At 37.8% G+C, this 23,243-nt stretch overlaps 1 protein-coding gene across 1 annotated transcript in view; it reads right to left on the reverse strand.

The window, feature by feature from the left end:
• Positions 1-22,017, reverse strand: part of STXBP4 (syntaxin binding protein 4) — a 158,132-nt gene extending 136,115 nt beyond the window's left edge. The window contains exons 1-5 of the mRNA XM_021704305.1: positions 21,971-22,017; positions 17,611-17,743; positions 6,054-6,160; positions 5,408-5,627; positions 4,357-4,435 (exon numbers count right to left, since the gene is read on the reverse strand). Of these exons, the coding sequence (XP_021559980.1) occupies positions 4,357-4,435; positions 5,408-5,627; positions 6,054-6,160; positions 17,611-17,743; positions 21,971-22,017 (586 nt within the window). The remainder of the gene's footprint in view (positions 1-4,356; positions 4,436-5,407; positions 5,628-6,053; positions 6,161-17,610; positions 17,744-21,970) is intronic.
• Between the last annotated feature and the right edge of the window lie 1,226 nt (positions 22,018-23,243).

Below are 23,243 nucleotides of genomic sequence, written 5' to 3' on the forward strand. Positions count from 1 at the left end.
ACCTACAGTGTGGCACAAAAGATCAGCATGGAGTAGAGTGGTACAGAAGACCAAAGAGCAGGGAAGTCAAACTTTATTTTTCATTTTTAATGTTTGGATTTGTGAGGCTTGTCAGTGACCTTCAGCTTGGTGCCTGACCTGCAATTAAGGAATGAGAGCACTACTAGGTGTACCCAAGCTAGCCTAATCATGATTTCAGACCAATAATCCTACTCCCGGGAGTGAATTACTCAATTCAAGTGTAAGTATGTGGAAGGGCTAGGGGATGCGAGGGACAGGGAGGGACAGGGACACATACAGAGTATCCACACACACTGAGACATACATTCTCACTTATGTATTCCTACACCTAAGCATAAAAATTTGCTATGTGTAACAGTGGAAATAACAGCAGATCAGCTCTTATTTACGCTTACTTTTAGCCAGGCAATGCACTAAGTGCTTCATATACATAAGCTCATTAAGTTTTACTATAGCCATAATGACACAGGTGTTATTATTCCCATCCCAAAGATGGAGAGATCAAGGCCCAAAAAGGTAAAGAAACTAGCCTATGATTACGTAGCTAGTAAGTGACCATGTCAGGATTCTAGTCCCTTGTGACTCCCAAAGCCATTATTCCTAAATATTGTCGGTATCTTTCATCATGTTTTCTCACCTGTAAAGTAGTTAGAATAAAATAGTGTACCTTACAGGAGTTGTAAAGGTAAAATAAAGAATCATAGAAAACCATAGAATATTGTTTGTGTTTAAGTAGGCTCCATGCCCAGTGTGGAGCCCAACACGGGGAGACCCTGAGATAAAGACCTGAGCTGAGGTTGAGAGTCGCACACTTAACCGACTGAGCCACCCATGCACCCCTAGAATATTGTCAATATTAACAGAGACATATTTAAACAGGAGATTTAATGTAAATTTACACTAACCCCCCCCATTTAACAATATGCAATCATGGCTTAACAAAATCTCACTTTCTTTCAGCCAACCTTCCCCTAAACCTATACCTTTGAGTCAAAACCTTAGGAGGATTTGTGCATAAATCCGGCATGCTTTGGTAATTCAGAGTAGCTTGACCTGAAAAGCTGCTCATAGACAGGCAGCTTTCCCCATTTGCTAGTGACATCTCTCAATTCTGGCCTCAAGCTCTTGATTTGCTCCTCTCTGGGGAGTGAGGATTTTCAAAGGATAGCTTATTATTCTCTTGGATCTTCTCTTCTATTCCTCTTTTTAGGGGAAGAAAGGGAATGTTTTAAGAGGGCAGGATCAAAACCATTTTATACCATGAACCCTCCATGGATATTTCCCCCCCCATCACTCTTTTGTTTCAGTTATAAAACCTTATGTGGGAGGATTACAGTTTGTGTTCTGGTAAAGTTAAAGATAATGATAATATTCTTCATGCAATAATTCTTATTTTTTTAGGAATGTCTTTAGCATGCTTTTAGCTCATTTACAAGCTCATGTGTTAGCTTAAAGCAATAGTAAACGACCCTGAGTTCTGAAGTAAGAAATTTATATAATAGTTTTTAAAAACATATTCAAGTATTACATGGATTTTTAAAATTCTAACAAGTTTTACACTTTGGAATAATTTTGAGATGGGAACACGGGTAGATTTGCTTCAATTCAGTTTATTTTTATTGAGGTTAACATTAAAACTTGTTTACATTTTTTTAATAAATACCAACTAGCTAAAGGAGTTTAGATGTGGCAGTTAAGGGTCTAATTTAGGAACAATCTATAATTAAGTGCTTATAACAGAAAAACTGTAAGGTATATAAGTTACCTAGAGATAATTTAGAGTTGATTTTGTTTCCACCCCCCCGCCCTCAGAAATATCTGGCCTACTACACTTACGTGAAAATAAAAAAATAGGACTGACTCAATGCTAATTCTACTCTAGAAAAATGTTCTATTTTAATTGTATTTTAATACTTTTCATACAGCTCACTCAAATATATTTTCATTAAATCATGTTTCTATTACAAAATACAGCACTGTTTCTTTTAGTCACTGATGTGAATTTACCTCATTTTATTCATTATTCTGGGATCTCTTTAATCAGATCTGCCTCCTAGGGTCACCTGACATCTAGCTCATCCTTTGTTCTGTGCTTTTGCTCATGGTACTGCCTCCACTTAGGAAGATCTCCTTCATCCGTCAATTGATGTTTACCACTTCTTTCAAGATCTGGATGACGTCTGATTTTTGCTAAAAAATTTCTGCAGGTTGTGACAAATTCTTTACTATGTACTAATTTGGGGGGGTGAGGGGAGGATGCAAAATTGAATTAAAGGATGGGAGCTTTTGTTTCTGCTCTAAAAACATCCCCTGAAGTATTACTTGAGCTACACCCTAGTCAGTGGGTTCTGTAACATTAATAATAATAACAAAATTTACTGAGCTTATGCTATGTACCAATTACAATGCTAAGTGCTTGATATGCATGATCTCATTTAATATGCATAAAGACCCATGAGGCAACTATTTCAAGGTTACACAGCTAATAAGTTGGAAGCAAAGAAATGAACCTCTACATTTGCATTCAGAGCCTGTGGCCTCACTACACCACACTCAGGCCACTTCTTCCCTTATCCACTTTGTTCACGTCTTCACACTATCTGTGACAAGATAGTACGTTCCTTCAAGTACAGAAACCACCCACACCCTGCTCTAGTTAACAAAGAACACCGCAAACTGTAGTTATTCAATAAAATAAACACATACATATGTTTTCTAATCTGAATAATGAAGGTTTTTTTTTTTAACCTCATGTTTTATTTCACCATAGACTATTAAGAATCTCATGGAAAATATCCTAATTCCTTCATAATTCCTACTAAACTATGTTTTCTATGTACATGACATGCTTAGTAAGTGCTTCCTGAATTAATAAAAGGCTAAGAGAGGCAATGAGCAGTCCAATTACTTTCAAAATTAAAAACATATTACATAAATGTATCCTCACTATTGCTTGCTTCTTTCATTTATATATTTTTTCTTCTTCACGTGTGTTCACAGTTTAACATAAAAACAATACATCAAGAGAATGGAAATTAAATACATAAAGAGGATAATACTAATAAAGTTTCTAAGAGTCAAGGAATCCCACTAAGTAAAAGGGCATATAATTTATGACTAGAGATTGCTACCAACCCACTGGTAAATACTGCTCCAAACTATTAGAGGAAACTATTATGGAATCCACTATAAATTCCTGTTAAGTGTGGTACCTGTGTGCTGTGGTCTGAATGTGTCCTCCCCAAATACAGATGTCGAAATCCTAACCCCCAAGATAATGGTATTCGGAGATGGGGCTTTTAGGAGGAGCTGAGGTCATGAGGGTGGAGCTCTCCTGAATGGGATTAGTGTTCTGATTGAAGAGACCCCACAGGTCTCCATGTGAAGACAGGATGGGAAATCTGCAACCTGAAGAAGGCTCTCACCGGGACCATGCTAGCACCATGATCCTGGATTTCCAGTGACCAGAACTGTTAGAAATACATGTCTTTTGTTTATAAGCTACCCAGTCTGTGGTGTTTTGTTATAGCAGCCCAAATGGACTGAGATACTATGTAATTTATGCTAATCTGTCCTTATTATGCAATTCTGATCTAGATTAATGCTATTAAAAATTAAAATATACAGGTAAAAATTTGTATTATAATTTTTAGACATATGTAATTAACTTTTCTATAAGCATTGGTTTTTGATTGTTGTTGTGCTTAATTTTTGGAGATAATTTAAAGGGAAAGTTTTTTCTTGATATTGGGGCCACTAATAGATACTTCACAGTTTGATAAAAATTATTTTTTTATGGGTGACACAATTAATACTTTATTGTTTTAAAAAGTTAGCAAATCATTTCATGGTAATTATAACTAATACTATTCAATTCATAATACTGATTTTCTTTTAAATTAACATCTATACAATCTCTTCTTTAAAAAAAACATATTTCTTTTCTTAAGTTATGCTCCCATCTATAATTTCTCTGAAAGGTGCATTTAATAAACCTCACCGGTATTTCCCTAAAAGGAAAAGGCAACCTAATCTTGATTTAAAGAAGAGTTTACATTATTTGATTTCAACAGTTCATTGATTATTACAGCTTCATAGACACCGTTACGATAATGTGTATTAAAATTTCAACCCTTTGTTCAGGAAACTTTCTAATAAAAGACATAATCTAACAGGGACCATTGCACAATACATTCATTTTACTCTTTTATCCATTGAAGGAAAAAAGGCATAATGCATCCTTCTTTAAAGTCTATTAAATCACATTATGTACTCCTCATTGAGAAAGAGTAATTGAAAGAAATAACAGTAAAGAGGAATTAAATGTGCATTTACCTGTATTAGACATATCTGTAGGCCTGTTTTCCAAAGAAGTGACTGGAGTCTGTTCTGTTTTCTTGTATCCAGTTTTTATCTATGAAAGAAAAGGAAGAAAATAAAATGTCATTTTCTAAAGTAGGTCAAAGACCAGACTAGAAGCTCATGTTAACATAAAAAGAATGGTTTAAGAGATTAAAGCAGCGGTCCAAAAAATCGGAGATCTCTAAAATTTTGGTATATTTATCTCTAAACAAGGCATTTCAGAATTAAAGGTAACAACTGCTTTCAGCTCTACCATGTCCAAGGACAATAAAATATAAGGCCATGAACCTTATCTTTGAAAAGGTATTATAACCCCAAATAAAAAAAGTATAAGGGGCTGACAGAAAATCCTACACTCTGTATCTTATTAGCAGGTCCCTGAAACTGAAATTGCCTTTGACGAATTTTATTCCATTGACTGAAAGCCTACCTGAGCTCCTATTTTGTTTCATAGCTAACATAGACTTTAAGAGTATATGCTCTATTTTATAACTTTGATTTGTTAGGGCACTGTAGCAATTAGTAATCAACTGTCGATTCTGATGGAGAAACTCCTCCCTCTGTGTGAGTCTACTGGGGTGATCTATGCACATGTGAGGGAACCATATCCACCTATACCGGGTAATTAGGATCAGCCTCACTGTGCAGGAAAAAAAGGAACAAAAGGCAGACTGCCTGTCTTCAGTCAAGCAGGAAACAGAAATAAGAATACATTAAACCATATCAGAGACTTTCTGAAAATAAATATGACATTCCTAACACAGTTTTGAGTGACAACTAGGCATATCTCCGTGAGGCCATTCCTGATCATGACTTTCTGGACAAAAGACACACTGACTTGAAAAACTGTATTACTGATAGCACAGTATAAAAATATTACACAGAAAAAAAAAGAACTTTCAAGGAATTACCAATCTGTTAAAAAACTGCACTACCAAAATTATAATTCTATTGTATATAACAAACATAAAAACAGATAGGGGATTTATGGACTGCATAAGTATACAGAGAAGTGTAAGATTACCTGATTTATCCTAAAAGAAGATAAAATGGTATCTGTAGTTTGGGGAGTGGATGAGGTCTTTGGAATTAGTATTTCAGGGGGAGAAGGAAGAAGGCTAAATGTCGAGACTTGAGGTCCATATTCTCCAGAAGCTTGTAAAAGAGATGTACAAGATGGATTTTCTGGATGACTGCCATCAGATATTTGTCTTATGAACGCTATCTCCCAAGCAGATTCTGACCTAGCATTAAAAAGAAATCACTTTATGGGCATATTGTGGATACAGTACAACTAAATTTTAAGATAATGTTTCAAATATTATTAAAATATACTTATTTTAGGGGGTGTCTGGGTGGCTTAGTTGGTTAAGCGTCTGACTCTTGATTTCAGCTCAGGTCACAATCTCAGGGTTGTGAGATCGAGCCCCATGTTGGGTTCTGCTGCTCAGCGGGGAGTCTGCTTGAGATTCTCTCTCTTCCTCTCCCTCTGCCCTCCCCCACCCCAGCTCACATGCATGCTCCCTCTAAAACTAAATAAATGAATAAATAAGTAAAAAATAAAATATATATATTTCTTTTAGGATCTAAAGTATTTAAATCTCTTAAATTACTGTTTTTGAGAAGACATGGTAATTAACTCATTCTATCTTATGGATAGGATAAATTACCTCAACTTGGCTCTGGTAATTATGCTTTTCGCTTCTTCAAAGGATACACCAATCATAGATTCCTTGTTTATTGAGACAAGTTGATCTCCTGGCTTCAAACGTCCATCCTAACAAAAGTAGTAATATATATAAAGAAACTAATAATGATGGTGTTTAAAAAAAACAACTAATTGATGCAACTAAACCAAAGAAAAATTTTAGTGAACAGTCTCTTAAAGAAGGAGTAAAAAGAAAATGTTGGACAAAAAACCTCAATAGCAAAAAGTTTTGACTAAAGCTGGTTTGCTTACATGCATGAATGAAATGGAACAGTTTGTGTATATGCGAGCTCAATTTGGAGCTCTAGGAATCCTGAAGACACAGCCCAGTACAGCAGGAAAAGACCCATTTTAAAAGCTTGGTACTGGGGCGCCTGGGTGGCTCAGTCGGTTAAGCATCTGCCTTTGGCTCAGGTCATGATCCCATGGTTCTGGGATCGAGCCCCATCACGGGCTCCCTGCTCGGTGGGAAGTCTGCTTGTCCCTCTCTCTCTGCCCTCTCGCGCTTGCGCTCTCTCTCAAATAAATAAAACCTTAAAAAAAGATTGGTACTATGAGACAGATATAGCTCTGACTCTGTGATAAAGTAAACCAAGTAATTCCAGAATATTTCAGAAAATAAGGCTCATTCATTTTAGTTTCTAAGCATTCCTGCATCTCTCATCCCACAAAACTGGTAAGGTTGATTCCACAATAAGACTTTTAAAAATTCAGTCAAAGATCTTAATTAGATTGATTCTACCCATATTTCAGCTCTTTACTGGATCTGCTGTACTGCCTGTGATGCAGGCCTAGCTGGTCGTACATACATCTTTTGTCAAGTCCTACTAAAGACGACCACTTACAACCAGCTTCCTTACACTGTCTGCTAAGACCTGGCTCTGGCTGTCACCAGCCTAACTGGATCAGACAGAGCCTACTGATTACAAGATTTAATGCATTTGTTAGGCAAGTTTCCCAGTCTTCACCTGTCTTTTTTTCTCAATTCAAACAGGAAAAGAAGAATGAGCGCTCTTCCTTTTCAGTTCCTAAGACTTGTCTCAACTATCATTTACACAAAGACAGAAAGCAGTATTTATGTAACTGGGGAAGAAGCTTATAATGGTTAAAAAGCTGGATTTTCACCCTAATGGCATTTAAGTAAGTTCCACAAATTCAAGGAAATATCTTTCTTCAAAGTGATATCTAAGATATATCCCTTGGATAACTGATCTTTGATCTGAACTTAATTACACACAATAATGGTGATTTATGGTTACTTTACAACTAAATAACAGTTTTTTTTTTAAAACCAATTTCTTAAGATTATTTATTTATTTATTTTAGAAAGAGAGTGTGAGGGGCGGGGGAAGAGCAGAGGGGAAAAGAATCTCAAGAAGATTTCACGCTGAGCGGGAGCCCAACAGGGCTGGATCCCATGACCCTGAGATCATGACCTAGGCGGAAAACAAGAGTCAGAAACTTGACTGACTGTGCCACCCAGGCGCCCACTAAGTGTCTTTTTAAAAAACAAAAATAACTATTGAGGGACACTTGGGCGGCATAGTCAGTTAAGCATCCCACTCTTGGTTTTGGCTCAGGTCGTGATCTTGGGGTCATGAGACCGAGCCCCACATTTGGCTCCACACTCAGTGTGGAGTCTGCTTAAGACTCCCTCTCCCTTTGCCCTTCCCCCTGGTCCCTCTCTCTCAAATAAACAAATCTTAAATAAAAATAAAATGACACTGCTATCTCTTACATTGAAAACTGAGTACACAGGAAGATAAATAAATAAACATAAAATATCAAAAAAACTTTATGGAAACATGTTATTTCAAATACTATGTAAAAGACACACTATCATCTAAATGCATAATGACTCTATGACCCTTCTAAATTACAAACATTATTTTAAAAATTAAACTGAAAAAGGAAATTTGATTTTAAAAAATACATAAAATTTGGAAATTTATATTTTATAAATATAACTAGCAAAGTCAGAGAACATAACACAGTTGCTATATTCACAAGTGATTTTTTTCCCCCTTCCACTGATTAAGGTATGAGGAGTAAAACACAATAGTCATGCTGGAAAAGACTAAGCAGTATGGAGAGAGTATCCACCACATGGATCCTACATGTTCAGTAACATGAAAGAGCTGATTTTGTAAAATTTTGTGAACACGGTTCTGTATGGCTGGGCCCAAACTTTATTACAGAGTTTGGTTACATATGCATTTAAATCAACTCTACCCAGACATACTTAGACACTCACATACATTAGCTTACAATTTAATACATGAAAATTTTAGTTTCAGGACAGTTATCTACTCAAAGTTAAGATGAAATGGCAACAAACAAGAGAAACAAACTTTTTGCCACAGGCAAAAAGATAAGGTTAATAATTGGGAGAATGAACAAAATCCCAGGGTGCTTATTTACAGGAGGAAGGGTGGGGAATGTAGGGAATGTGATCAGGAATGCCTCAGTAGCACTGAAGACTCTCTACTTTTTAAGTCAAGTGGTGAACTCTAAGCAGATTCATAGGTGTTCATTCTATTATTATGCTTCATTTACATGTGTCAAGTATCACATTATTAAAAAGAAGAGGGGCACCTGGTTGGCTCAGTCGATAGAGCATGCAACTCTTGATCTCAGGGTTGTGAGTTCAATCCCTATATTGGGCATGGAGCCTACTTAAAAAAATAAATAAAATAAAATAAAATAAAATAGAAAAGAAATTCTCCATCTCCCAAAATAAAAAGAGCTCATAACATCTGCCCGGAAATTAACTAGCTGAATTATGTTTTGGTTCTATATTCCAAAACAGGTACTGGAAGTAAGGGACAAATGGAGAAATTTTTAATCTAATTTTAAAATAAATAAATTAGGGGCACCTGGGTGGCTCAGTCATTAAGCGTCTGCCTTCGGCTCAGGTCATGATCTCAGGGTGCTGGGATCGAGCCCTGCATCGGGCTCCCTGCTCTGCGGGAAGCCTGCTTCTCCCTCTCCCACTCCCCCTGCTTGTGTTCCCTCTCTCGCTGTGTCTCTCTCTGTCAAATAAATAAAGTCTTTTAAAAAATAAAAAATAATAAAATAAGTAAATTAATAAATAAGAAAAATTAAATAAATGTCATTATTAAATCCAGCTCTAGGCCATTTGGAATCTACAAAATAGTTCCTTACTGGAATCAGCTTAGTAAGGTAGATTATAGCTGAAATTTAATGGCTATACTACTACTGACTTGTATCACAAAGCCTGGCAACAATTTAGGGGAAAAATGGAGAAAATGAAGAAAGCCCTGTTTCACTGGAGCAAAGCATATAAAGGACACTAACAAGGAAAGAAAGGATTTTTTAGAATCGGGGTGGCCGATGGTAATAACAGTAAATACTGTCAGATGACAATTCTTTCAACTGGGCAGGAGCCTTCAGAGGTAGTGGACAGAAGGGGAAAGAGCATGGGGTCTGGCAGCCAGACACACCTAAATACAAACTTGAGCTCTACAACTTGCTAGCTAGATGTTCATCAACAGATGGAGAGGAAAGGGGCTGGGGGAGGCACATAATCTCATCCATGAGAAACACAGAACTACATTCAAAACTATTTGAGGAAGCTCCTGTGTCCATGCGTCTCCTACAGACCACAGCTGGCCGTGAGGGTTGCAGAGAAAAAAGCTACAGAAAACAGAGGTAGGCAATAGGGTTTCGGCAGACCTATTATTTCCCACTCCTCCTCTCATACCGTACAGTATTAGCAACACAGAAGGAAAAGCTCTCATGAACACAATATAGCGTATCTTATATTAAAGCACACTGATGCACTGAGGGAGCATTTTCAGGACGCCTGGGTGGCTCAGTCAGTTAAGCGTCTGCCTTCGGCTCAGGTCATGATCCCAGGTGTCAGGCTCCCTGCTCAGTGGGGACTCTGCTTCTCCCTCTCCCTCTGTCCCCCCAATTGCTCGTGCTCTGTCTCTCTTGCGTGCGCACTCTCTCTCAAATAAATTAATAAAATCGTAGGGGAAAAAAAAAACAACAAATTGAAGGAGCATTTTCCAGCAGGACAAAGTCAGAGAAGAGAGGAAGAATAATGCCTTCTGACAGTGAATTCTGGTGTTTATATATTTTTTTCTTTCTAAAAAGTATTTATAGTGGTGTTTTTTTTTTTTCTTTGCCCCCTAGAACGAGATCTTAGCTGATCATGTGAATTTCTGAATCTGTTTAAAAGTCAGAACCTGCAAACTCAAAGGTATTTCTTTGAGTCGGGCATTCAAGCCAGTGAGTCCTGCCCCAGTTGGATGAATGTATATGTGAAGATACTAGCTTCGGGGACATGCCAAGGCCTCTTCCACACTGTCTGGGTTCAGATTTGGCAGTTAAAGAACAACTGTACACTTTCATGTGCCCACCTTCAGAGTCTGCTTTTCTTCCCGTTGATATTTGCAAAGACGTTGAAAGTGATAACGTACACCTGACCATTTAAACGCTTCTGTTGAAAACTACCAGCGCTGTTCATTTATAATGACCATTATATAGTTTTCTAAATAACATATTACCATATTACCATACCATCTACACGGCCTGACTCTGATTTAACTAACTCGTTAGTCCTAAATACTAAGGAACGCTCCTGCAAGACTCCTGATTCCTCTCCCACACTTTCAGAAACTGTCAACTTCTTCTATTGCCTGCCAGTTATTAATGTGAATTTAGACAAGTTGCTTAATCTCTATGAGACTTCATTTTCTTAGCTGTAAAGTGGGGATAAATACCTGTCACACAAGGTTGCTATTAGTAATTAAATGACATACATAAATTCTACAAATTGTAAAATTGTAGGTGTTAAATAAAAGTGAATTGAATCAAAATTCCATGCCTGCTGTAATTTTCACATTGATAGCAAATTTAATCCTGTTACTCCTCAAATTAAGAACCTTTAGGGATGCTTGGGTGGCTCAGTTGGTTAAGTGTCCAACTCTTGATTCGGCTCATGATCTCAGGACTCCGCGCTGGGTATGGAGCCTGCTTAAGATTCTCTCTCCCTTTTCCCCTAATTCCCCTCTCTCAAACAATAACAATAAAACAAAAACAAAAACAAAACCCTTTAATGGCTGCCCAGGGGTAAGAAAAGTTGAAACTCCTTAACTTTCCAAACCCAGCACAACAAGCTAGCTGCAACCAACTTTTTTCAGCCTCACTCTTCACCTTCCCTCCTCAACACATATATTCTTCATTCTAGTCTCAGAAAATGTTCTTCAAAGCAGCCATGATCTTTGGAACCCTAATGCTTTTACACATCCTAATTCCTGTCTAGAATGCCACCACCACCCCCGCCACTTCTCTGATAAACTCGCACTTAAACTTCACAGCCATATGCAAACATTTTCTCTGCGGTAAGTTTGCCCCACTGCCTGGAATTACTTAATTGTTCCTTTCTTTCTGCTCCAAAAGCACTTTTACTTACCTCTGTTATTACACTTACTTTGTACTGTCCCTATCTGTTTACGTATCTTTTTCTCTCTTATTAATGTTTAGAGCACATTAATCCAGCAACTTCCAAACTAGCAGCACTGATTATTTCAGTTGGCCAGAATCATGTCCTTTTCATAGTGCCAGGTACAGAGTAAGTCCACAATCAATTAATCAGGGCCAGGAAACAGTCTGAGGAAATTAAGGTGGCCTCTGACAGAAGTAATAATGGCAAAGGAGAAAAGAGAGTGACTTGTAAAGTGAACCCTCTTGCCTGCTACCCCTTTAGCTTCCATCAATGGGACTGGTTTCTTTACACTGTGCCATCCAGAGGCCTTGGTCCCAGTTCCAGGGATATGCTCAGCATATTCTGAAAACAGACTTCCTCTGAAAGATAAATATGTCCTACTTCAATCCTTTGTGAACAATGACTAACCATGAGTATTTATATCTGCGTGATCATTGTCTTCACCTATAGGGTTTGATGAAAAAAAAAAGTCCTTAATTTATCAAATTTAAAGTGACACTGCTTGTAAGATGCACCATTTTTTTATGTAGCGCTAAAATAAGAAAATGCTGCCAATTACCCAATGAAATTGACTGTAAGATTCATCCCATAGAGCTTATACGTATATGCTTTAATATATGTCTTAGAATCGGTTAAATGAAATATGAAATGTAGTTATCAGGTTTGAGGAAAAGCTTTTGATTACTGCCTGCTTTCCTTATACTATTAGCGGAAAAACAAAGAAACAAACAGGAATGTTGGAAACTTCAAAGACATTTCGTGTCCAGCATCTAACACAAAGGGCCAGGGAAGAGAGGTACTTGGTGTGGAGCCAGATGGTGGCACTGGAATAGCAGAGGCAGATTAGTAACTCTCAGAAACATGACAGAATGCCTAAGGGATCATTCATTCATAAATATTAACTGAGCAATTAGTATGTCCAGGCATCACACTGGGGACGAAGGATATTATTGTGAATAAAATCAGATAGAATCCTTACACTTAGGCAACATACTGTCTTGTGGTTCAGACAGTTGATAAAACAATCACGGATATAGATGTATGTTTACAAACTGAGATAGGTGATACAAAGGAAAGGAACAGGATCTAGGAGCACATATAGGAAAAAAGATCTGGACTAAACTGGAGGGCACAGAGGCACCTGGGTGGCTCAGTCGGTTAAGCATCTGTCTTCAGCTCACATCATGATCCCAGGGTCCTGGGATCGAGCCCCACATCAGGCTCCCTGCTCAGGGGGAGTCTGCTTCTCCCTCTCCTTCTGCCCCTCCCCACCTGCTTGTCCTCTTTTCCTCAAATAAAATCTTAAAAAAAAACCCAACATAAGGGCGCCTGGGTGGCTCAGTTGGTTAAGCCACTGCCTTCGGCTCAGGTCATGATCCTGGAGTCCCGGGATCGAGTCCCGCATCGGGCTCCCTGCTCGGCAGGGAGTCTGCTTCTCCCTCTGACCCTCCCCCCTCTCATGCTCTCTCTATCTCATTCTCTCTCTCAAATAAATAAATAAAAAATCTTATAAAAAAAAACCAACATAAAATAAACTGGAGGGCACAGAGAACACATTCCTTAGGAATTAGTCTTTGAATAGGTACTTGGAAGTAATGGTAGTGGTGGCGTGGGTGTGTTCCCAGTCAGAGGGAACAGCAAATGAGAAAGCTTCCGGGAACTGAAATGAATACCATTCTGGAAGCCCAAAGATGGAAAGTCAGAGAAATACAGGGAAGAAGTCACATTATACAGAGCCTTGCAGGCAAATGAGTATTAGTATGATAGTCTGGGGGAGGGGGAGGGGAAACGTGTGGTGCACAAGAGCAGGAAAAACTATCATGAGGTCTGATAAACTGTGATGGTGGTGGAGATCAAGGAGGCTGATGGGTTCAAGAGATATTTAGAGAGTAAAAAAGGCAACAGCACATGCTAATAAACTGGGTATAGGTATTAAAGGAGAGAAGTAGTTAGGATGCTTTCAGGTTTTTTGACTTTATGCAACTGGAAGGTGTCATTCACCAAGACTGGGAACAGAGGAAGAAGCTCTGGGAAGAGATGGGCAGATGAAGGTGTGGTGTGACTATCATGAATCTTGCCTCAGATATAGTGAGTTTGAGATGCCTTAAGGAGATCCAAATGGAAATGCTGACCAAGCAATTGGATATGTGGGTCTAAAGCTCAAAGGAGTGTCTCAGCCAGAGAAAGGTCTAAGACTGAACACTGAGGACTTCAGACTGATATGGGACTGGCTGGTGGGGTGAAAAGGGCTTTGGAGTTCTCATAGTTCCTTAACTCAGTACCTAGTATATTTGTTCTCATCCTATAAGCTGCCTCTAACACTTAGCACTGGGAGAATCTTTCCTTCTATTTCAACTGGAAAAAACGTGTCAAGATGCCCCAAGTTTTAACTCTGAATATGTTTTTCAAAAAAACATGGTGTTTTGGTCACTGAACCAGTACTCTGTGTGTGTATTTTTTTTTTTTTGCCATTTGAAAACATTAACGTATGTGCAAGGAAGTGGTGGTGGGGGCTCAGGCAGCTAACCATGATTAACTAAAGATGATTCCTTTTGAGTTCCAACAGCCCCCTTAACATGTGAAGTTTGGGAATATAAATGTTATATAATCCATCTATATGCTTGGGGACTGCTTATACTATTAGCTCTGAAACAATATCATATTAAAATAAAATTAGAGCAAGTGAAAACACTCACATGCATTTAAAAAATATTAAGTTGCTCAATTTAGCAACTTAATAAGGATAATCTATGAGCCTATGTTGCCTATTGTATGAATACATCTACTATTGCAGAAATTTTGTGCAGATTAGAAATTTATTAACATGCTTAACAGTATTTAGAACATAGTAAATGCTATTGTTATTAATAAAAACATTTAAAAATAAAATTGCATCAATTTTGCATTTGCAGAATAAATGTGCACGCAACTCTCCATCTTGAGGAAGTATACAAAAATAAGTGCAAGCATTGCAAGCCTACTCATTCTTCTGTCTTCACCTTTCTCTGTTTTAGCTGTTTCTTCCTTTGGACTTGACTAGATATTGTCAAGGAACATTAACAACTCTGTGCTGCTCTCTAGTGGTAAATACAGAATAGAGTCCATTAAATGACTGCTTTTTGATACCCTTCCAAACAATGAAATTCTAAAAACCAAGAGAAAGTATTTAATTGTAATTTTCAGTCTGCTACCGCTGATAACAGATGAAGAGTCACTCAGCACCTTGCTATCAATTTATTAGTTTAACTACAAGTATTTTTCATGGGAATAAAAAGCACAAACTGATGCTTATCATAACAGGAAATTTTTATCACTTGTTAGATACCATGATTTGTTACTGCATTATATGAAGTGTGGTTTAAGAAATAGCGTGGATAGCTTGGCCACCATCATGAACGACACAGTAACTATCCGGACCAGGAAGTTCATGACTAACCGACTACTTCAGCGGAAACAGATGGTCATTGATGTTCTTCACCCCGGAAAGGCAACAGTACCTAAGACAGAAATTCGGGAAAAACTAGCCAAAATGTACAAGACCACACCAGATGTCATATTTGTGTTTGGATTCAGAACCCATTTTGGTGGTGGCAAGACAACCGGCTTTGGCAGGATTTATGATTCCTTGGATTATGCAAAGAAAAATGAACCCAAACACAGACTTGCAAGACATGGCCTGTATGAGAAGAAAAAGACATCAGTGTCTTCACAGAAAACAGTGAAAAGAACGCAAGAACAGAATGAAGAAAGTCAGGGGGATGCAAAAGCCAATGTTGGTGCTGGCAAAAAGAAGTGAGCTGGAGATTGGACAACAGAAGGAGTAAAGATGCTGCAGTGGCTTTATCTGTGGTGGTTGTACAGATTTTTCATGAGAGGATCAAGAAACTAAAAATGTTAATGTGAAAAAAAAAAGAAATATCGTGACTATAGTGAACATACACACACACTCACACACACACATCCCTCAACTAAAGTAGGCCTAAATATCTCAATTCTTACAAGACAAATTTCATTTTTTTTTTTAAGTTTTATTTATTTATTTGCCAGAGAGAGCTCAAGTAGGCAGAGCAGTAGATAGAGGGAGAGGGAGAAGCAGGCTCCCCACTGAGCAGGGAGCCCGATGCGGGGCTTGATCCCAGGACCCTGGGATCATGACCTGAGCTGAAGGCAGAGGCTTAACCAACCGAGCCACCCAGTTTTTGTTTGAATTTGTTCAAATTTAGTATTTAAGTATACTTTTATTTGGTTAATAATTTAAATTCAATAGCTACAAATTTATATTTTTGTATTATACTTACAACATGGTAAGTGTATCCTATTATCTCAACAAACTTGAAACAATTGAAATCATTTCTATTATTTTTGCAAATTATTGGTGAAGCTAATTTTTTTTCTTAACAAGGAAAAAGAAATTCAGTTGACTAGATAAACTGCTTGCTAAACAAGTGTTTGGGATGAGGGTGGTGGTAAGGGCAAGACTATTTACTAAACCAAAACAAATAAGAGAAAAACAACAATATGAACAAACAATGATAAAATGATCCTTTCTCATGCTATATAGCTTGACATTAATACAATATTTTATTAAATTCTTTATATCTTGGGGCGCCTGGGTGGCTCAGTTGGTTAAGCGACTGCCTTCGGCTCAGGTCATGATCCTGGAGTCCCAAGATCGAGTCCCGCATCGGGCTCCCTGCTCGGCAGGGAGTCTGCTTCTCCCTCTGACCCTCCCCCCTCTCATGTGCTCTCTCTCATTCTCTCTCTCTCAAATAGATAAATAAAATCTTAAAAAAAAAAAAATTCTTTATATCTTATATCTCTCCAAAAAGGACTGGAGGCAATTTCAACAACAGACATATAGAATCACATTAGTAAAACAGAAATGGCAAATGGAATTCAAGAGAAATGAAAATGCAAATATAGTTAACTAATTTCTTAACTAAGTTGCTGATATTGTGCTTCAAATTTGGATCTGAGCTTCCTAACAACCAGAGCAAAAAAGAAATCATGATTTACATATTTCTTTTTTTTTTTTTTAAAGATTTTATTTATTTATTTGAGAGAGAGAATGAGAGAGAGAGAGAGCATGAGAGGGGGAGGGTCAGAGGGAGAAGCAGACTCCCTGCCGAGCAGGGAGCCCGATGCGGAACTCGATCCCGGGACTCCAGGATCATAACCTGAGCCGAAGGCAGTCGCCCAACCGACTGAGCCACCCAGGCGCCCATGATTTACATATTTCTTACAGCAAAGAGGAGAGTAAGGCTTTCTAATCCCTAAAAAAAAAAAAAAGTTCTGGTCTTAATTCTAAATCTAATTTCTCACGTGGGCAACTAATGAGTGATATAATTAACAAACTCAACAAGAATTATTGCAAATTCAGAAATGAGCAGATTTTATATGCTAAGTTTGCTTGTTGGTTTTGCACTTAGGAGAGGCTAAATGAATGTAGTTCAAGTTTAAATGATCCGACTTAATCCAAACTCTCAGAGCAGTAGAGAGATAACATGTCTTCAAATACAATTTCCCTCACCAGATTTCGAATAAGAGTTAAATAGCACAAATATATAACCTTGGGGCACCTGGGTGGCTCAGTCAGTTGAGTGTCTGAAGCTTGGTTTGAGCACAGGTAATGATCTCAGGGTCCTGAAATGGAGCCCTGCATTGGGCTCTGTGCTCAGTGCAGTGTCTGCTTGTCCCTCTCCTTCTGCCCCTCTCCCTGCTCTTTCTTGAATTTAAAAAACAAAAACAAACAAAAAACATTTCCTTCAAAAAAAAAAAAAAATATATATATATGACCTTTAGTTAAGAGTCTGAAATCTGTTCTTTTTCTATTTATTTCCTACTCATTTATTAGGTTAAAGCTCCTTGAAGGTAAAGGCCTATCTTCTAGTTCTTGTAGGATCTTTCACTGAGAAATGGTCACAGTGGCGTTCAGTTAATACTAAAAATTTAGTGATGTAGTAGGAAAACAAACCTCACCACTGGTGGTTGGGGTTTTTTTGTGAAGTGTTATTTTATTTTATTTTATTTTTTCCATTTTTACCTTATAACAGTCTCCTCCAGGAATGATTTCCTGAATATATACCAAGGGACCCTCATTCCGGTTAATTCCTCCTAGGATCTTCAGACCAAGGCCTGTGTCCTTGGTAACTGTAATCATCTGAAAGGCAGGATCCCTAAGATAAAGTAAATTAGCATTCACAGGTTAGCCTAGAGATCTGTGCCTACTTTCTCTTTAAACTACTTGCTAAATCAAATTCTTAGATCTAGATACCCCGAAATATTCAGTATATACTAGCAACGACATTTAGAAAAGTATGGTGATAGAAAAGCAATCAAATGGATTCTGTTACCTCTATTATTTATTTATTTTTTTAATAAAAACAATCAAACCATAGAAGAAATCACAGCAATAATGTTTATTTCTTTGGAGCAGAACAAAGAAAAATACCTTCCAACATAGGATTTAAATAAATGTAAAGAAGTATTAAAGGTAACTGAAGAGATGTGTCTTTAGCTGACTTTTAGACTACACTGAGGGATTCCAAAATTAAAGATTTTAGTGAGTTAGGTAAGCAACTTTTTAAAAGACATGTCTGCGGCCATTTACAGCAAAATAAATACGACCTCCGCTTGAATCTCAAAAAGAAAAATTTATCTTTTTAATTTAGGAAGAGTATTTTCTGATAGAAAGCATGTGCTCCATCCATAGTTTCCATCAGATGTAAGAGCAATGCCATTAGAAAAGAAGGAACTGTGAAAAGAATTCTGCAAAAGACATACCCCCAAGTTATGTTTCTGAACACTCCAGTTAGAGAGGAGACTTTTACTGGTCTGAGAGAGCTTGAACACAGTTTGAAATAAGGCTTAGACTGCTTTCCTGTGATGTACTGGGTACTGTGCTAAGCAATATATATACATTATGCCATTCAACTTAGTATTTATACAACTCCTAAGATTATTACCCTCATTTTTCTAAAATCACCAAAATCTGGGAAGGTTAACTTGGTGGTCTAAGGTTATGAAGCTGGAGAACAGCAATGGAAACCCAGTTTGTCTTACTCCAGAGGCAAAATGTGGTGTAAGATCTGCTTGGTCGCTGTATTAAGGCCACTTTTGAATTACAGGACTTTCAGCTATCTTCAAACATATCAAAAAACTGAAACTGCTATTAAAAAAGAGTTGCCTCGGGGTGCCTGGGTGGCTCAGTCAGTTAAGCAGCTGCCTTCAGCTCAGGCCATGATCCCACGGTCCTGGGATCAAGCCCTGCGTCAGGCTCCCTGCTCAGCGAGAGCCTGCTTCTCCCTCTCCCTCTGCCTGCCCCTCTGCCTACTTGTGCTCTCTGTCTCTCTGTCAAAAAAAAAAAAAAAAATTTTAAAAAAAAAAAGTTGCCTCATATCTTACATATGATTATAGCTTTCAGAAAAAACTTTCTTAGTTCTGCTATGGAAATTCTAACTCTATCTTTAAGAAAATGTGTATTCAAAAGTTAAATCATAAAAAAATAGAATGAAAGAAATTAAAATATAAAAAAAAAACACCTCCCTGCTTCTGAATATTTTGCTTTCTATATAGGACAGCCTCCAAGGTTGCATTGTACTGAATTAGGCTCTAGTGTTGGATGGCCTATCTGGTTACTAGGGCAACAGTCAATTAGCTAGGAAAAGAGGCAGTCGGGACTGGGTCCACAATGTTTCACTGTTACAGATTTCAGAAGCTCAGCCCACTCTTGATGGAATATTAAGCTGTAAGGGCATAAAGGAGTGAAGCCTAGAAATAAGAGAGTGGAAGGGGAGAGGGAATGAAGGTACCTCATTAGGTACCTCCCATAACCTCTTAAACCCTCTAAATGCGAGTTTCCTTCAATGGGGACAGCATATAATCTCCACCAAGTATTATTGTTTCAGTAAAGGATCCCTCCTTTTCTTTTCTTTTTTTTTATTTGACAGAGAGAGAGAGAGCACAGGTAGGCAGAGTGGCAGGCAGAGGGAGAGGGAGAAGCAGACTCCCCGCTGAGCAAGGAGCCCGATGTGGGGCTTGATCCCCGGACCCTGGGATCATGACCTGAGCCGAAGGCAGACGCTTAATGACTGAGCCACCCAGGCGCCCCCCCTCCTTTTCTAATACCAACAGAATATCTGTATTTCACACAGCATTTACTTCCTAGGACCTTATTTTAAAACCCCCCTAAGAATTTATATTATTTACTTTTCTTAGCTATTAACAATAGTTCTGCCGCTCAACTTTAATCACAGTTAGAGAACTGCAAGTTAAAACTAGGCAGAGATATTGTTTTTCACCTATCAGATCAACATAAATTTAAAACTGACCATATACTCTGATGACAAGGCTACAGGAAAAGAGGTACTCTTGTACACTGTTGATGAGAATGCAAAATGGCGTAACTCCTAAAGAGAGAATTTGGTAATCTCTAAATTTACCTTCTGACTCAGAAATACCATTTCTAGGAATTCATCCCAAAGATACTCTGGTAAAAAATACAAAATGACTTGCATACTAGGTTATTCATTTTGGCATAAGTTGTAATCTCCAAAACTTGCAAACAATGGATGTCCATCAATAAGGTACTGGCTGAGGGCGCCTGGGTGGCTCAGTCAGTTAAGTGTCTGCCTTTGGCTCAGGTCCCAAGATTCTGGGATCGAGCCCCGCATCAGGCTCCCTGCTCAGTGGGGAGCCTACTTCTCCCTCTCCCTCTGCCACTCCCCCCTGCTTGTGCTCTCTCACTCTCTCTGTCAAATAAATAAATAAAATCTTAAAAAAAATTTAAAAAAATAAGGTACTGGCTGAATAAACTATGGTACATTCACAGGATAGAATCTTACACAGTTGTAACAAGGTACAAGGTAGACATTTACAGACTGATGTGATCACCAGGATATAATTTAAGTTTAAAAAAAAGGCAAGATCAAAAACTATATATAATATGCTACCTTTTTGTTAAGAATATGCTGGCAAGTGGAACCTAGGAGGCGGAGCCAGGATATTTGGGGCCATCTTGCCTCAGTCATATGATTCTTTCCCATGGGCTTGATTTTGCCTTAGGTAGTTGGACAAAATTCTGTGCTGTCCCAGAATGTCAAACTGTTCAGCACCAGGGCATAGAGCTCTGTGCATGGAGTTCTTTGCATACCACTCAGATGGGCCTGGCTTGTGCCCCTTGGAGCCTGGAGTTTCCCAGTGCTCTCAGGAGGTGTCAGAGAAAGACATCCTGAATTTAACTGGCCTGATACTCTTCTCCAGGGAAGACCTGTGAGTCTGAGCTGAAGGGCTGGTGTGCATTTGTTTACTGTTAATATGCACATATATAACATATATATATATTTATATGTATTTGCTTATACAAAAGAAGCATTGAAAAGGAACCAGGGGCGCCTGGGTGGCTCAGATGGTTAAGCGTCTGCCTTCGGCTCAGGTAATGATCCCAGGGTCCTGGGATTGAGCCCCACATCCGGCTCCTGGCTCAGCAGGGAGTCTGCTTTTCCCTCTCCCTCTGCCTCTCCCCCTGCTCATGCTCTCTCTCTCTTTCTCTGTATCTCTGTGTCTCAAATGAATAAATAAAATCTTAAAAAAAAAAAAAAAAAAGGAACCAAAAATAAAAATGGTTATCTATAGGAAGAACGAGGTCACAGAATAAATGAAGGACAAGAACGACTTCTCTGAATATACCTTGTTATATGTGTGTTACATGTTTGCATGTCTGCATGCCCTTTGGAATGTGACTTTACTGTTCCTTCCATTAAAATGTAAAGTCTATATCTCTACCCTTTGAATTTGGACTTGGCTATCTGATTACTTCAGACCAATGGTACACCAGCAAATGTGAGGGAAACAGACATTTGAAAAACACTTGGGTGTGTTGTTGGGAACCATTCCACCATCATGTGAAAGAGCCCGAGCTAGCCTCCTGGAGAATGAGATCAAGTTCAAAGAGACAGCCAACCAGCCCTTCTAGATGAGGTGCCAGAACATGTGAATGGGGCCATCCTACACTTCTGGTACATACCAGAAGAGCTGCTCAGCCAACCTACCAAATCATGAGAAAGAATAAATGCTTGTTTTCTGGAGGCATTTTGGGTGGTTTGTTACTCAGCAAAAATTAATCTTACATTATTTTTATACTGGGATCATAAAATATTTTAGATATTTGAAAAAATCAGATCAAATTTTTAAAAAAACAATTTCTATAAAGAATTATAAAAAAGAATGCAGAATTTATCCCATACACTGATTTACATTGGAAGGTAATTATTGCTCAACTTCCTTATTATGCTACCTTAGACCACAGTTAACTGTATAAAATTTTCAATCAAAAAGTTCATTAACATTCTACATATTTCAAACTATGATAGCTCAAAACATTTTAAATTTAATTTAAAAATTACTTTTCAAGTAGACTGGATGATACCACAGCAGATGTATTTTTATTCATGATTTTACCACAGGAGACTTGGATTTAACTGGATAAATGAAGATCTTGATGAAGAGTCTAGAAATTCTTCTTTTCCTGAGAATGGAGACGTAGAAAATAAATTTTCATGTCTTAAGAGTAGTCAAATTTGACTTCAACTTTGCATAAAAACATCACATACATGCATAGACATGTTAGATGTATTTTATATATTTTGAAGTATGGCACTTTAGTCATTGCTGATAAAATCTGAGAAATATAAAGACAGTTCGATAGATATAGCTATAGGACTACATCCACATGATTATCTGTATCTATATAAAATCTGCATTTTCTGGCAGAGGTGAAGAACACAGCTAAGCTTCAGGTAACTATTATAGCTTCTACCATTAATATACTTAAAAATGACATAATAATAAAAGACTGTGACAAATATCTCTTGTAATCACAAGGCTAGAAAGTTTATAGTCAGAATGTCTGTAAAATAATTATATAATACACTGTTAAAAAAAAAAGAAATTCCTATCATCTTACCAGCTATCTTGAGGGACTTCCTGCAGATCTTATATTACTTTGATTCATATTACTCCACAAGCTTCTTAAATACTTTCTTATGAAAAAAAATATATATATACGATTTTAATGTCTCATACAGCTCCACTGTCAATATTAAAGAGAATGGTGCAGTTTCACTGAAGTAAAAAAGTTGTATTTGAATAGAGCTTTACCCTCTCTGCATAATAAATATGAATAAAGTATAGAAACTTAAAAGACATTAAGAACATTTAGCACAATCCTCTTATTAAAGAAATGAATAGCTAATTCAGAAATTGTGTGCTTTTCCTCACACAAATGAGAAACAGGAGAAACAGTCAATGGTTGTTTTTCTAGCTAGCACTCAGGCTTCAGAGCCTAGAGCATGAACCTTGACATCAGAGATACCTGGATTCCAATTTGAGCTTCTAGGCTACTCCAAGCCTTATTTCTTCATAGGTACAGTAACTATCTTGACTGTAGTGATGGTTTTACAAATGCATATACATGTCAAAACTTAGCAAATTTTCTCACTATAAATAATATGTACTGTTGGTTATATATCAATTATATCTTGGAGCGCCTGAGTGGCTCAGTTGGTTGAGTGTCCAACTCTTGATTTTGGGTCAGGTCATGATTTCAGAGTTGTGAGATCGAGCCCTGTGTGGGGCTCCATGCCCAGCGGGAAGCCTGCTTCTCCCTCTCCCACTCCC

The sequence above is a fragment of the Neomonachus schauinslandi genome, chromosome 15 (assembly GCF_002201575.2).
Source record: "Neomonachus schauinslandi chromosome 15, ASM220157v2, whole genome shotgun sequence".
NCBI lineage: Eukaryota > Metazoa > Chordata > Mammalia > Carnivora > Phocidae > Neomonachus > Neomonachus schauinslandi.